Source organism: Gymnoscopelus braueri, assembly GCF_963280865.1.
Source record: "Gymnoscopelus braueri genome assembly, contig: SCAFFOLD_348, whole genome shotgun sequence".
Classification (NCBI taxonomy): domain Eukaryota; kingdom Metazoa; phylum Chordata; class Actinopteri; order Myctophiformes; family Myctophidae; genus Gymnoscopelus; species Gymnoscopelus braueri.
Genome location: NW_027660475.1, coordinates 28,328 through 43,083, shown reverse-complemented (window position 1 = coordinate 43,083; position 14,756 = coordinate 28,328). Strand labels below are relative to the sequence as shown.

The window sequence follows — 14,756 nt, the reverse complement described above, 5'->3', positions numbered from 1 at the left end:
CACCAGGTCAGGTCTGTTGGTCCAATGGCTTCTCGCTTAAGTGTGTGCCTTAGAACCTCAAGGTTGCCAGTTCAAGCCCCACTTGATGCAGACTTCATTTAAGTTGCATTGCACACAACATGATTGTGTCAATTAATGCAAGTGCAATTGTTAAAGATAACCTGAAATGCTTATTTGAGAGTATGTCTTTTCAATGTATGACATAGTTCATTCTGAAAATAGCCGATCTACAATCTCAAAACTTTTCAGATAGCAACGTGTTTCTGAGCTTGTAGATCGGCTGCTTTCACTGGTTCACTTTTATCTTCAACAGACAACCTCAGCCTGTACAAAGCTATAGCACTATAGGTAGTGTTGCAGCTTGTCAATCCGAAGGTTCAGGGTTCGATTCCTGTTAATGGCAATAGGTTGAGATGTCAATTCCGCTTCCATCTCTCTTCAATCTATTCCGTTTCCATGTCTCTCTCTCTCTTCAATCTATTCCGTTTCCATCTCTCTCTCTCTCTCTCTCTCTCTTCAATCTATTCCGTTTCCATGTCTCTTTCTCTCTCTCTCTCTCTCTCTCTCTCTCTCTCTCTCTCTCTTCAATCTATTCCATTTCCATGTCTGTCTCTCTCTCTCTCTCTCTCTCTCTCTCTCTCTCTCTCTCTCTCTTCAATCTATTCCGTTTCCATGTCTCTTTCTCTCTCTCTCTCTTCAATCTATTCCGTTTCCATGTCTCTCTCTCTCTTCAATCTATTCCGTTTCCATGTCTCTCTCTCTCTCTCTCTCTCTCTTTCTCTTCAATCTATTCCGTTTCTCTCTCTCTCTCTTTCTCTTCAATCTATTCCGTCTCTCTCTCTCTCTCTCTTCAATCTATTCCGTCTCTCTCTCTCTCTCTCTCTTCAATCTATTCCGTCTCTCTCTCTCTTCAATCTAATCCGTCTCTCTCTCTCTCTCTCTCTCTCTCTCTCTCTCTATTCACTGGCCCCGTATTATCGCTGCTTGCAGCTATATTTTCTATTTATTATTGCTGTGTTCGGGCAAGCTCGAGAATCTGGATAGAATCTTGTAGTGAGAGATGCCCCTGATTTTTTTAATCGTGTAGTGTGTGCATGTTTAAGATAATCTGATAAGAGAATCTTGAAAGATTATCTTGTAGTGTGTGATGATACCCGATTTCAAAATCGTTTAAGACTGAAAAAGTCTTGTAGTGTAAGGCCAGCTTTAGTAAGCCTAGTCTATTCAATCAATCGACATTAGCCCAGTTTGGAACCTCACCCTCCTCCACCATAGCTCCGATAGCGGAGGGAGAGGTTCCGATCGGAGTTATATGAACATATGGTCATCCATAAACCTACAGTAGACCTAGCCCTGGTCCATAGCGTTAGAAGGAATTCTCCTTAATGCTATGGGACTTATAGCCTTTGCGCCGTGCCACAGGCTGCGCAGCCTCTAGTCTTTAGTAAAAAATAAAAAATACAATTTTGCTACTCAGTACTCACCAAAACAAAGATGGTTTTATGGAGTTGAAAACCTACTCTACTTAGTGGGAACACTCTGAGCCCCCACCTCACGTCTAAAATACACTTTTTGGCCAGAAAAGAAAATATTCCACCGGAAGGAAAATCTGGTCAATATAAAAATTCCAATGACCAGCTCTGTAGGGGGCGCAGTGGAGTAATAAAACATTTTTTTCCTTCCGGTGAAATATTTTCTTTTCTGGCCAAAAAGTCTATTTTAGACGTGAGGTGGGGGCTCAGAGTGTTCCCACTAAGTAGAGTAGGCTTTCAGCATTTTAATACTGTCTTTGTTTTGGTCAGTAGCGAAAGTGTATTTTTATTTTTTATTAAAGACGAGAGGCTGCGCAGCCTGCACTACCGCGGGTGCGAGGGGAAAGGATCTAAAGTAGCCTACCATAGCCTTAAGGAGAACTCCTTCACTCTATGGACCAGAGTTATGGACATCCATAAACCCACAGTAGACCAAAAAAGTCTCAGAGCCACGCTGAGGAAGAAATGTAAGAGGAAACATTAGGAACTTATTGCTGCATGAGGCCATGTCAGTAGTTTGTGTTTCAAAGCCCTTTTAACCACCTGATGGATGTTCCAATTAAAACAACGACTTAATTGTGTGTGCACTGTGCATGCGCACACGCATGTGTGTGTGCGTGTGCGTGTGCGTGCAGCATGCTTGCACGCACGGAGAGAGAAAGAGAGATGGGGTTTGTATAGAAATGTGTGTTCATATCCCCACTGCTGTGGTAAAACTGAGTGTGTGTGTTGCTGCCGTGGTGCTGCCTGAAATGCGTGCCTCTGCGACATTGATCATTTGTTTAATTGGCTTGTTGGACTCTCAATCAGAATCAGAATAATCTCAATCAGAGTGAATAAATACTTTAATATTAAATAAATACTGTTAATGTAAACGTTAACTCAGAGAGTCTACAAATGAACGGTCTTTTCTGTTATAAGGATCATGGATAATGTCCGTAATTTCAAGTAAAACACAGACTTTGCTTATCCAGTGCGAATGCGCCAAAAAAAAACACAGACGTCAGGGGGTAATTTCTGAATTATCAGAGGTCCCTAGATAATACTAATCCCGTGCGAATAGGGCTATAGATGGGCATATTCATTCTGGATAACTGGATATCCATATATGCCCATATATGGACATATCGGTCAGATCTGCGATTCTGGACAACCGCATATTCAAACTGCAGTGATCTACATATATGCCTATATATGGGCATATTGGGTTTGTTTATAGTTATGTATGAGTCATAGTGACATGCCTATATATGGGCGTGTCAGGTTTGTTTATGGTTATGTATGAGTCATAGTGATATGCTGATATATGTCCGTTTCGGGTTTGTTTATGGTTATGTCTGAGTCAGAGTGACGTGGCCGTGGTCCGCTGGCCGGTCCTCCCGTAGGCCAATTCTAATATAGGATGCATTACTTGTTATCTATCATAAAACATCATAACTTGTTAAAAGGTGTAACTTATTTTAAACTTTAAACCCTGTGAAGTATCCTCATAGGTTTGTTTGGTGTTTTTCAGCCTCAGAAGAGTTAAAGAAGAATCCCTACAAAGCTGCTGCAGTGTGTCTGGGTCTGTTGGGTCTGCTGTGTGTAATCCTATTGGCTGGCATCACTGGCCTGGTCATATACAGTGAGTCATTCTATAATAAACTATATGTTTACAGGTATATTTTTGTCAGAAATAGTGTTGATGGCTGTTGCTTTAAATACATTGGGTCCTATTGTGGGGCAGGTGGATTGGTATGAGGTGTGCAGGAGACAGGCATATTGACCATTTCTGTGCCTTGTTTTTCACCACATTCGTGTGTTTTGTGTTTTGGGTACACAGTCACATACTTCCATTGCTATTTTCAGGACACTTTATCTGGCGGAAGCTCACCCAGACAAAATCTCACAAACCGGCTTATATATTTTATGTTAAAATTAAAACGGTTTGTTTCACTTTTGTATGAAGCTCTCACAATGGAGAAAAATATGTTAGCTTTTCATGCATTCTAACCCACACGTGACAATGGTTAAATGCTTGTATCCAACACTGTGATCTCCTTTATAAAGCCTTGCTGATTATTCAGTTAGATTATTAGACATATTGCATAGTTCTCTTTGGCTCATCGACGGACATCACTATTTTGTAGACCTTTTGTCCTTCATAGTCCAGTGTACTCTAAACATGTCTCAGGGTCCACACAGACCCTGAGAAGATGTCCACCTAGTAGGTCCATGCAGCCGTCATTTTGTCCCCTTTTTGTACCCTACTGGTTCACCTGCCAGTGAGGAACCCCCACTGGGAGGACGCAGCACCACTCCTCCCGCCCAACACTCCCTACAGGTGCCGTCCCAGTCCGTAGGAGTATGTGCCGAATAACAGGAGTAGTGACAAATAACCCCCGAACACGCAGGGCCAATTGTGTTCGTATAGACACTTGACAAAGCCAGATACACCACAGTTGCATTGATCCCCTTGACCCCACCTTGGTGGACAGTTACTTTACCACTGCACCACCCGATCGCTGTAGTAGTATATTTGTTGTTGATGTCCCTCCACCTCCTGCACAAGAACATCAGTTTACTTCTAAGGCTTTTCTTCTGTGGAAATGACCTGAACACATTGGGCCTCATTCAGCAACGGTACTTAAGAGGAAATTTCTTCTTAAACCCATTTAAGAAGTTTTTAAGAATATTTTGGTATACTCCAATGTTTTCTTAGCTGTGATATGTTCTTAGGTAAGAACAGAATCTACACACACTGATGAGCACTCTTAGGCTGGCCTTTGAGTTCTTAAGTGTGACATATTTGTGCAAAAATAATTAATTCTCGAAGTTTCTTCAATTCTACAGTTGTATAATATAGGATTTAAATTACAATAATATTTTTTATCATATCTTTAGAGCAGTGGTTCTCAAAGTGTGGTCTGGGGACCCCCAGGGGTCCTTCAGGGAGTTTCAGGGGGTCCACAGCAAACGAAGAACAGTTTAATCACTTTAACCCTATTTTATCCTTTGTTTGAAAATAGCCGATCTACAAGCTCACAACACGTCCCATTACTGGCCATTTTGAGCTTGTAGATCGGCTATTTTCGAGACATTTTGATAAATCTTGAAACATTTTCCCTGGCAGAAAATATTTTCAGGTGGGGGTCCGCAGCCAAATGCATGTCAATTTGGGGGTCCTTGACATGAAAATGTTTGAGACGGCTCTGAAATTACAATCTAACCCCAACGGACCCGGTTTAGTTGAAGCCCAAGCCCCATACCTACCCCATAACCCCCCACCCAACCCACCCTCATCACCCCCCATACCCCCACCCTCATATCCCCGACATTCGCCACACCCACATTTTCCAGTCCCCTTCCTACCTGAAAGCCCCCCCTATACCCCACCCGTCACACCCATCCCCATACCCCCCACATAGCCCCCTACACCCCTCCTTGCACCACCATATCACCCACCACACCCCTATTTCCACCCCATTACATACCAAGCAGCTGCTACCTTAAAGACCTTCCATATCCACCCACCAGCTTTCAGTAATAAAATGTTTTATATCCACTACTAACGCTACTCCTGAACATGAAATATGGATACAATTTTTAACAGCTAATTTCAGCAAATGTACATTGATGTCTAGTGGTGATATGTTGATTAATGTGAGAGAAATAATAAAATACATTCATTAATTAAATAAAATAATTTGCTGTTTACTTCAGAAGTACCTCCACAGAACTATTAATTTATTTATTTTTATGTTTGGAGTCTGGTGTTCCACCATCTGTAGACTTATAGTTTAGGTATTCTTTACTTCATTCTCTCAATTTTATTTGTGTGTGTGATTTCCTGTGATTTCTGTGTGCAGCAATCACACACAGGTGTGACTGCAGGCAGAGCCATGCAGTCATGCCTTATATGGGGATTGGTGGGGCGGCTCCCTATGGTAATTAGGATGAACTGGCACACCCCTTCAAGTTACGAGGATTGGGATTCATCATCATCAAGAACATAGTTACGAACAATTCTGCCTTTTAAGAACGTTTCATGAATCTGACACAACTTCTCTTAGGAATTCACTTAGGAAGAAATGTAAGAGGAAAATATAGCTGCAAGCAGCGATAACACGGGGCCAGTGAAAGAGAGAGAGAGAGAGACATGGAGACTGAATAGATTGAAGAAAGAGAGAGACAAGGAAACTGGAGATGGAGAGAGAGAGACATGGAAACTAGAGAGAGAGACATGGAAACTGGAGAGAGAGAGAGAGATGGAAACTGAATAGATTGAAGAGAGAGAGACAGATCATCATGATCGCCTCAACACATTGTCGGGGACAGGGATCGAACCGGTGACCTCTGGACTCATAGGCTGCCTTTCTTCTCATTGAGCTAGAGATATGATAGTCCTGATAGTGTATGTTGATATATATAAGTCTTTCCGTCCCTCATGGACCAGGCCTTTGTTTCGCTAACTACTCTAGATCACTGGTTCCCTAACCATCTACCGATAGAGAAATTGTATGTCTCCTCGGAACAGAAACCAGTGAAAGTAGCCGATCTACATGATGATGAGAGAGAGGCAGAGAGAGAGAGAGAGAGAGAGAGAGAGAGAGAGAGAGAGAGAGAGAGAGAGAGAGAGAGAGAGAGAGAGAGAGAGAGAGAGACATAATAGATTGAAGAGAAAGAGAGAGAGAGAGAGAGAGACATAATAGATTGAAGAGAAAGAGAGAGAGAGAGAGAGACATAATAGATTGAAGAGAAAGAGAGAGAGAGAGACATGGAAACGGAATAGATTGGAGAGAGAGAGCGAGAGAGCCATGGAAACGGAATAGATTGAAGAGAGAGAGAGAGAGAGACATGGAAACGGAATAGATTGAAGAGAGAGAGACACGGAAACATAATAGATTGAAGAGAGAGAGATGGAAGCAGAATGGATTGATTGGACATCTCAACCTATTGCCATTAACAGGAATCGAACCATTAACCTTTGAATTGACAGGCTGCAACACTACCTATAGTGCTATAGCTTTGTCCAGGCTGAGGTTGTCTGTTGAAGATAAAAGTGAACCAGTGAAAGCAGCCGATCTACAAGCTCAGAAAGAACGTTGCTATCTGAAAGGTTTTGAGATTGTAGATCGGCTATTTTCAGAATGAAGTATGTCATACATACTTCATACCCTCTCAAATAAGCATTTCAGGTTATCTTTATCAATTGCATATGTATTAAGTGACACAATTACTGGTAGTGTCTGTTGATATTTATAAGTATTTCCGTCCATTATGAACCAAGCCTCTGTGTCCCGAACTACTCTAGATCACTGGTTCACAAACCATTTACCAATAAAGGCATTTTTGTGTCTCCTCGGAACGAAAACTAGTGAAAGTAGCCGATCTACAAGCTCACAAAACGTTGCTATCTGAAAAGTTGTGAGATTGTAGATCGGCTATTTTCACAATGAAGTTTGTCATACATTGCAAAAACATACTCTCTCCAAGAAGCATTTCATGTTACCTTTAACAGTTGCACATGCATTAATTGAGAGAGAGAGACATGGAAACAATAGATTGAAGAGAGAGAAAGATGGAAGCAGAATGGATTGATTGGACGTGTCAACCTATTGCCATTAACAGGAATCGAACCCTCAACCTTTGGATTGACAGGCTGCAACACTACCTATAGTGCTATAGCTTTGACCAGGCTGAGGTTGTCTGTTGAAGATAAAACTGAACCAGTGAAAGCAGCCGATCTACAAGCTCAGAAACACGTTGCTATCTGAAAAGTTTTGAGATTGTAGATCGGCTATTTTCAGAATGAAGCAAGTCATACATTGCAAAAACAGACCTTCTCAGATAAGCATTTCATGTTATCTTTATCAATTGCATATGTATTCATTAATACAGTCTTGTTGTTTGCAATGCACTTTAAATGAAGTCTCCACCAAGTGAACCTTGAACCGGCAACCTTGGTGTTGTGAAACATTCACTTAAGCGGGAAGCCATTGGACCAACAGACCTGTTCCAGTGAAAACGGAGGTCAGACAGATGATACCATTTCACGCAAATAACTGAAAAATTCTGGGTTTAAGTGTTTTTCAAACTGCTCAAAATTGCAGACACTCTAAGGGCGGAGAGAGAGACATGGAAACGGAATAGATTGAAGAGAGAGAGACATGGAAACAATAGATTGAAGCAGAATGGATTGATTGGACGTGTCAACCTATTGCCATTAACAGGAATCGAACCCTCAACCTTCGGATTGACGGGCTGCAACACTACCTATAGTGCTATAGCCTTGTCCAGGCTGAGGTTGTCTGTTGAAGATAAAAGTGAACCAGTGAAAGCAGTCGATCTACAAGCTCAGAAACACGTTGCTATCTGAAAAGTATTGAGATTGTAGATAGGCTATTTTCAGAATGAAGTATGTCATACATTGCAAAAACATACCCTCTCAAATAAGTATTTCAGGTTATGTTTAACAATTGCACATGTATTAATTGACACAATCATGTTGTGTGCAATGCAACTTTAATGAAGTCCGTATCAAGTGAGGCTTGAACTGGCAACCTTCAGGTTGTGAAGCACACGTTTAAGGGAGAAGCCATTGGACCAACAGACAAGAACCTGTGAAAAAGGAGATCACTCAGATGATACAATTTCACGCAAATAGCAGAAAAATCCTGGGTTTAAGTGTTTTTCAAACTGCTCAAAATTGCAGACAATCTAAGGGCGGAGCTTACTGGTCAACGTGATACATGTGTTCCTCATGAGTCAAGGCACATGTGTAAGCAGGTTTAATGGCTGTCGGCCAAACGAGGCATGACTTTTGCCTGTTTAAAGTTTGCATTTAAAAAAAAATGCTATAGCGCCCCCCTTTGACCAATTGGAGTAAGATTGGTTTCAGTGATATTTGGAATGACCCTCAACATTACCGCAAAGTTTCAAAGAAATGTGAGTTTGCATGTATATGTTAGGGGCAGATGAATAATTGTCATAAAACTGCAATATTCATTGGCTCATTAAAGCTTAATTTTTTCACTTATGGAAAATCTTTTGCACATGTTTGTCGGCATAGGTCCAAAGTTGATGTGTAAAACGTTTCGTGCAGATTACTCAAAAATCCCAGGAGGAGATAGGTTTGAACCGTTTTTCATATAATTCAAAATGTTGGGAGATCTAAAGGTCAGAGGTCAAAAGTCAGAGTGTGAAAGTTGTTGATCATGAGTAGACGCATATGTATATTGAAGTTTCATGGCTGTAGGTCAAACAGGGCATGAGTTGTACCTGTTCAAAGTTGGCATTTTGCTATAGCGCCACCTTTTGACGAAAGATTGTGAGAATTATTTCTTGATAGTTTTTCATGACCATCTACCATATGGCCAAGTTTCGTAAAAAGCGTATGCACGGTTCAGCCAGAACTGCCAAAAGTGGCAGAAGAAAAAAGAGGGGAACATTAAAACAGGTCCAGAGCTGAGCTCTGGCCCCGTAATAATAGGAACTTATTGCTGCATGAGGCCCATTGAGCTGAGCACTTTGCACTGCAATTAAATGTCATGAAAAGCAATCATTTGATTGGTCATGATAAATCCACCACACCATACCAGTTCACCTGCTCCCCAAAAATAATACCCTCTGTCTTAATGCTAAATGAAGGTTTACTATAAGAACAAAGTTGATGTAAAACTCAAAACGTTGATTCTTCTTCTTGCAGATTCTGCACTGATTAAAGAGAGAAACAACCTAAACAAAGACCAAGAACAGTTACAGTCTACATATAATAACCTGACTAAACAGAAGGACCAGATACAATCCAGTTTTGACCATCTACAGTCCAGATATAACAAACTAATTGAACGAAATGATGACATCAAGAGGATTCTTTGTGGTCAGTGAGACATCAAAATTGTTGTTTTTTGTTTCATTTTCTCCGCCAGGCCGAAAGGCATGGCGAGAGAGTATGTTTTCGCCCCTGTCCGTCCGTCCGTGTGTGTCCGTCCGTCCGTCCGTCCTGTCTGTGTGTTAGCAGCTAATCTCTGGCACCGTTGGCCCGGTCGCTCCGAAACTGTGCACACACACTCCCTGGATGCCAATTCAGAACCTCTGCCTCAAATTTTTCACATGGGCCTGTTATAGCGCCACCTGGAGGCCGATTTGTGCAAAACCCATTTCTTTATATTACTCCTACAGATTTTATCCAAACGTCATGCAAATCGGTACACAGTATCTCTATAGTCATCTGATCAACACGGATCTATCCGATTTTCCATATTCCATCCTCATTGGCTAAGGTTGGCTTCCAAAATTTGCAGGATTGGTCCGTTTTGAACAAAATGCCTCAAATCATGAACGCAGCTTGCGATTTCCGTGAAATTTCACAAACACATTCCCACTACGCCGAGGAACAAATGGCACTTGACATTTTTCACATCAGCCTCATGGTGGCGCTATAAAAGGCTGATTTGTGTTTTTAACTATAACTGCACCGATCTGCATGAAACTTTGCACGCACACTCCCTAGAGGCCAAGGAAAAACATCTGCCCTGCATTTTTCACATTTGCCTTTTATAGCGCCACCAGGAGGCCCACTTATGTAAAACACAATATTAAGCCTTCAGATTTTATCCAAATTTCACACAAATCGGTACACATGATCTCTATAGTCATGTGATCAAGATGGAACTGTTTGATTTTTCATATTTCATCCTGATTGGCTAACATTGACATCTAAAGTTTGCAGAAGTGGCCTGTTTTGAACAAAATGCCACAAATCATGAACGCAGCGTCCGATTGAGGTGACACTTTGCATGCACATTCGCACTATGTTGAAGAACAAATGCCACCCTTTAACATTGCCCTATTATAGCGCCACCAGGAGGCCGATTTTTTCAACACTTTTCTTTTTTGTATTACTCCTATAAATGTTGTCCAATCATCATGCAAATCGGTACCCATTATCTCTATAGTCAAGTGATCAAGATGGTTCTGTCCGATTTTTCATATTCCATCCTGATTGGCGAATTCCGAACATTGTTGGCCCACAATAACCTACCTGACCTGGCGGAGACCTGTGCTCCGAGGAGCACTTTTTCTAGTTGTTATATCATATTGTTCATCATTTATCATTAATCTGAGCAAATGACAAAACAGTGCCTAACTTTATTATTTTGTTATTAGAACCACATGGATTTAAACTGGGTGGTGGTGTGTGTTATCACATCTCTACTGGGGTAACAACCTGGGAGAAGAGCAGACAATACTGTACAGACATACAATCAGACATGATGGTCATAAACAGCAAAGAAAAGCAGGTGTGTGTGTGCGCATGTGTGTGTGTGTGTGTGTGTGTGTGTGTGTGTGTGTGTGTGTGTGTGTGTGTGTGTGTGTGTGTGTGTGTGTGTGTGTGTGTGTGTGTGTGTGTGTGTGTGTGTGTGTGTGTGTGTGTGTTGTAACATTTCTATTGTACAGTGTGTACTGCAGTAACCAGCATCCTTTCTGTCCAGGACTTTGTTACCAGAGCTGTTAAGAGAGCTTTTAACACAGTTAACTGGAAACAGAACGTGTGGCTGGGTTTGACTGACAGAGAGGAGGAAGGAGAGTGGAAATGGGTAGATGGAACACCACTGACCACACCAACGTAAGACTTTACCTTCATTCTTCTATTCTTCATTTAAACTCATCATTATAAACACATTTCACATACAGGGATTTCATCTTCCCTACTTTTTTCTAAATGGTATTAAATCCAAATGGTATAAAATCTTATAATACAATACCAACCAACCACACTGTCACCAACACAATTATACATGTTGTCTATTTCATTAGTCTGTTAATTTGCATCTAATATCTACAATATAATGTGAGGTCATAGTTTGATGTAATGTAATATAAATGTATTGCAATGAATCAAATGTTCCTACTCCAGGTACTGGCGCCCTGGTGAGCCTAATAACTCTGGAGATGAAGACTGTGTTGTGCTTCATGATGGAAAATGGGTCGACGTGCCATGTTCTGACGAGAGCTTTCTGATCTGTGAAAGAGTTATCTAGCGATAACTTATCTAGCACGGTGGCGCAGTCGGTAGCGCTGTCGCCTCACAGCTAGAAGGTCCTGGGTTCGATTCCCGCCGGGGACGCTGTGGGCGCTGGGGGCGTGTTTATTCCTCCGCGTCATCAGCGCCCATACCCTAGGTGGGGTTGGCGAAAGGGCCCACTCTGTGTGGAGTTTGCATGTTCTCCCCGTGTCTCTCAGGGTAGTTAAAACCCTCACAAAAACATGCAGTAATCCTGGTCACTATAACGCCTCCCGTCATGGGACTGATGGAGGGGAAGGGAACTGGTTGGAATAACGTGTTCCTTCCACGCGCTACGTCCAACCAGGGAAACTCCCCCCTGTCAGGTGACAAGAAGGACAGTTGGCTCTCATGCATTGAAGGAGGCATGAGCTCGGCCCTGGCCTCCCTATGCTGGTGAGGGGAGTGTAGAGCCCAGGATCACTTAGAAAATTGGCACTGGGTGAAAAATAAAGGTTACAAAATCGTGGGATAAAAAAAAAAAGGAAAAAAAAGAAAGAGTTATCTAGTGAAATGTTGGTTCAACTACATGATGTCAAATATTTGGACAAATTGTACTTTGAAGTACCAATTGAAATGTTATCTTTATTCATAGGCATGTGCAGGAGCGTAATTAAGTTAACTTCTTCTGGTTGTAGCTGCAAAGTTTAAGACTGAATTTTGTATGTAGCTTATAATATTTCTGCTTTGTCTGCTCAGTGTTGAACTACTACACTTATACTTTTTATCAGCACCAATCAGCGTATCTTATTGGATCTGTTATAATTTTATGTGACATTATGAACTTGAATTGATGTCAATCTGAGTTTCACCTGTTCTCCATTCCACTCTGTACTTGTCTACCAGTAGAACCGGTCCCAATTTGGGTTGTTTGAGTGGTTACACCCTGATGATCTGCAATAGGTCTCATCTGTGTATTTCTCTGTGTCTCTCACACCAGATCCCTTTACCCTAAAGAAGGCAGCCTAGTCTGTGAGAGACGTTTGTGTCTCTGTGTCCACAATAAAATATTGGCATTGGCAGCTACGAGTGTGCGGCTATACTCCTTGATTTTTCAGTAGTTAGGAATTATGCCATCAATAACTCTGATGACATCACTGAAACTCACCTGAGTGTGTCATCAGGTGAGATGTTTAACCCCGCCCAGAAAAACTCCTCGCAGCAGGAAATGCCCAAAACAAGGCATTTCTTGTTTATGGGCTCTTTAACACTATTACATTGGCTATTGAAAATAGCAGATCTAAAAGCTCAAAATGTGTCGTGATGAGATGCGTTTTGAGCTTGTAGATCTGCTATTTTCAAAAGATTGTGTATGGGGATCCCTGGCACGAAATATTTTCAGATCGGGGTCCATGGCCAAATACATACAGTAATAAGTTAGGGTCCTTTAAGGTGGCGCAGTGGTAAAATATCTGCCCACCACCGCAGAGGTTGTGGGTTCAAATCCATCGTGGTGCATCCGGCTTGTCGAGTGTCTATACAGTATGAACACAATTGGCCCGTGTTCATAGGAGGTAAGCTGGGTAGGGAGTGTGATTTCACTGCATGTACAGTATTCCTACAGGCTGGGGCGGCACCTGTCATTAGGGAGTGTTGGGCGGGAGGAGTAGGACGAAGGCTCTACGCTGGCAGGTGAGTCAGTGATACAACAGCAGTGAAAACACACACGTGTGAGGGGAGGAGTCAATTGGCATAATGACTAAATTGGGAGGAAAAGTTGTAAAAAGCACACACACACAAACAAAAGTTGGGGTCCTTTGCAAGAAAAAGTTTGAGCACCACTGTTCTAGTTAGTATTTTACTGGAGATCAAAGTCAGCTAAAATGTCAAAGTGTGTCCAAAGTCCAAATGAGACTCACTCATGTCATTTCGTATGTTTAGTCCTTTCATTCACACCCAGAAACAACATTTATACATTGAGTGTACAGTAATGTTAACACTGTCTAATTAACACACGTACTGTAACTTATCACTGACTTATTCTAGATGACAGCCAGCTTCACTGTGTACCTTCATTGATAATTCTGCTGCTGTGAATCACGGCGCAGATGAAGTGCTTTTGTGACTTAAATGGTGAAAAATGTAACTGTTTTCCACTATGGTGCTATGGAGCTAATCGATTCCACCTCAGCTTTGTATCACATAGATATTTAGATATCAATTATATCTATTTTTTCTCCATAATTTATAACTTATCCCCTATTGTGCTTTTTTGTTTGTTTTTGTTACTTGGAGCAAACAGCAAAATCATGAGTATTACTTTAACTCTCAGTGTAGATATTGACCTGTATAAATCTACTCAGGGTGATGGTCCTGTAAATGATGTGAATATGAGCCATGCTTTGGATGGTCTGCCAACATGGCCCTGCATACCCTCATAAAACTCTATTTGTGTCCCTAAAATGATTCAACACAAATATAGATACCTCCCGAGACACTGCTGTTCATCGGAGCAATGTGTCAACGTGGCCAACTAATGCATGTATGCCCCATGTACCTCCTGCTTCAATGTGAGGTCTCTTCATAATTAGAATCATCATAACCAAATTCCCAACCGTGTGAGAATGTGCATTTTCATATCAAAACACCTCACCGGTAAGGCCCGCTACAATTACTATGTAATCGTACGATCACTGTTATGTTTTGCAGAATCGTCTGAATCGTTTTGATTCATCTGTTAAAAAATGTTCAAAAATTAAAAAACAAGTTTATTTTTTTTTGTAAAAGCAGATCTACAACCTCACAATGCATCTCTTTGAGCCGAGTTGTGAGCTTGCAGCTTGGCTATTTGCGCTAAATAAAAAGAAAGTATAACATTACAGCAGATATGGCTTGTTTTGGTCGTAGTACATTTTGAGTAGTTGTGGTCGTATACTTATTGTGGTTACGGTCATTTGTCATAGCTGTGTTTACTGAGCCTAAAGGCATTCTAATAATCAATTAACCCTGTAAGACCCGGATGTATTTGTACGGATATATTTTTTAAACCTTTCAGATGGTTTTGTAGGAGTACTTTGAAGATGTTTTGGTAAGTTTTTATGCAAATGTTGACATATAGCAACGTTGGGTCTATCAGATAGCAACATTTCCTATAGGCCATTTTTATGGATAACATGGCAAATGTGTTATTAATACACATTTATATGGTTTATTATTTGGCCTCAGATCAATTATGA

General features: G+C 41.3%; 1 protein-coding gene across 2 annotated transcripts in view; it reads left to right on the top strand.

Annotated features, from left to right (window-relative positions):
* The window catches only part of LOC308081536 (CD209 antigen-like protein C), a 49,226-nt gene that overhangs the window by 14,760 nt on the left and 19,710 nt on the right, over positions 1-14,756 (top strand). The window contains exons 2-4 of one of the 2 annotated variants that reach the window (XM_080457904.1): positions 3,046-3,156; positions 9,220-9,393; positions 10,683-10,816. In XM_080457904.1, coding sequence (XP_080314030.1) covers positions 3,046-3,156; positions 9,220-9,393; positions 10,683-10,816 — 419 coding nt within the window. The remainder of the gene's footprint in view (positions 1-3,045; positions 3,157-9,219; positions 9,394-10,682; positions 10,817-14,756) is intronic. The other variant, XM_080457903.1, reaches the window with a different exon arrangement.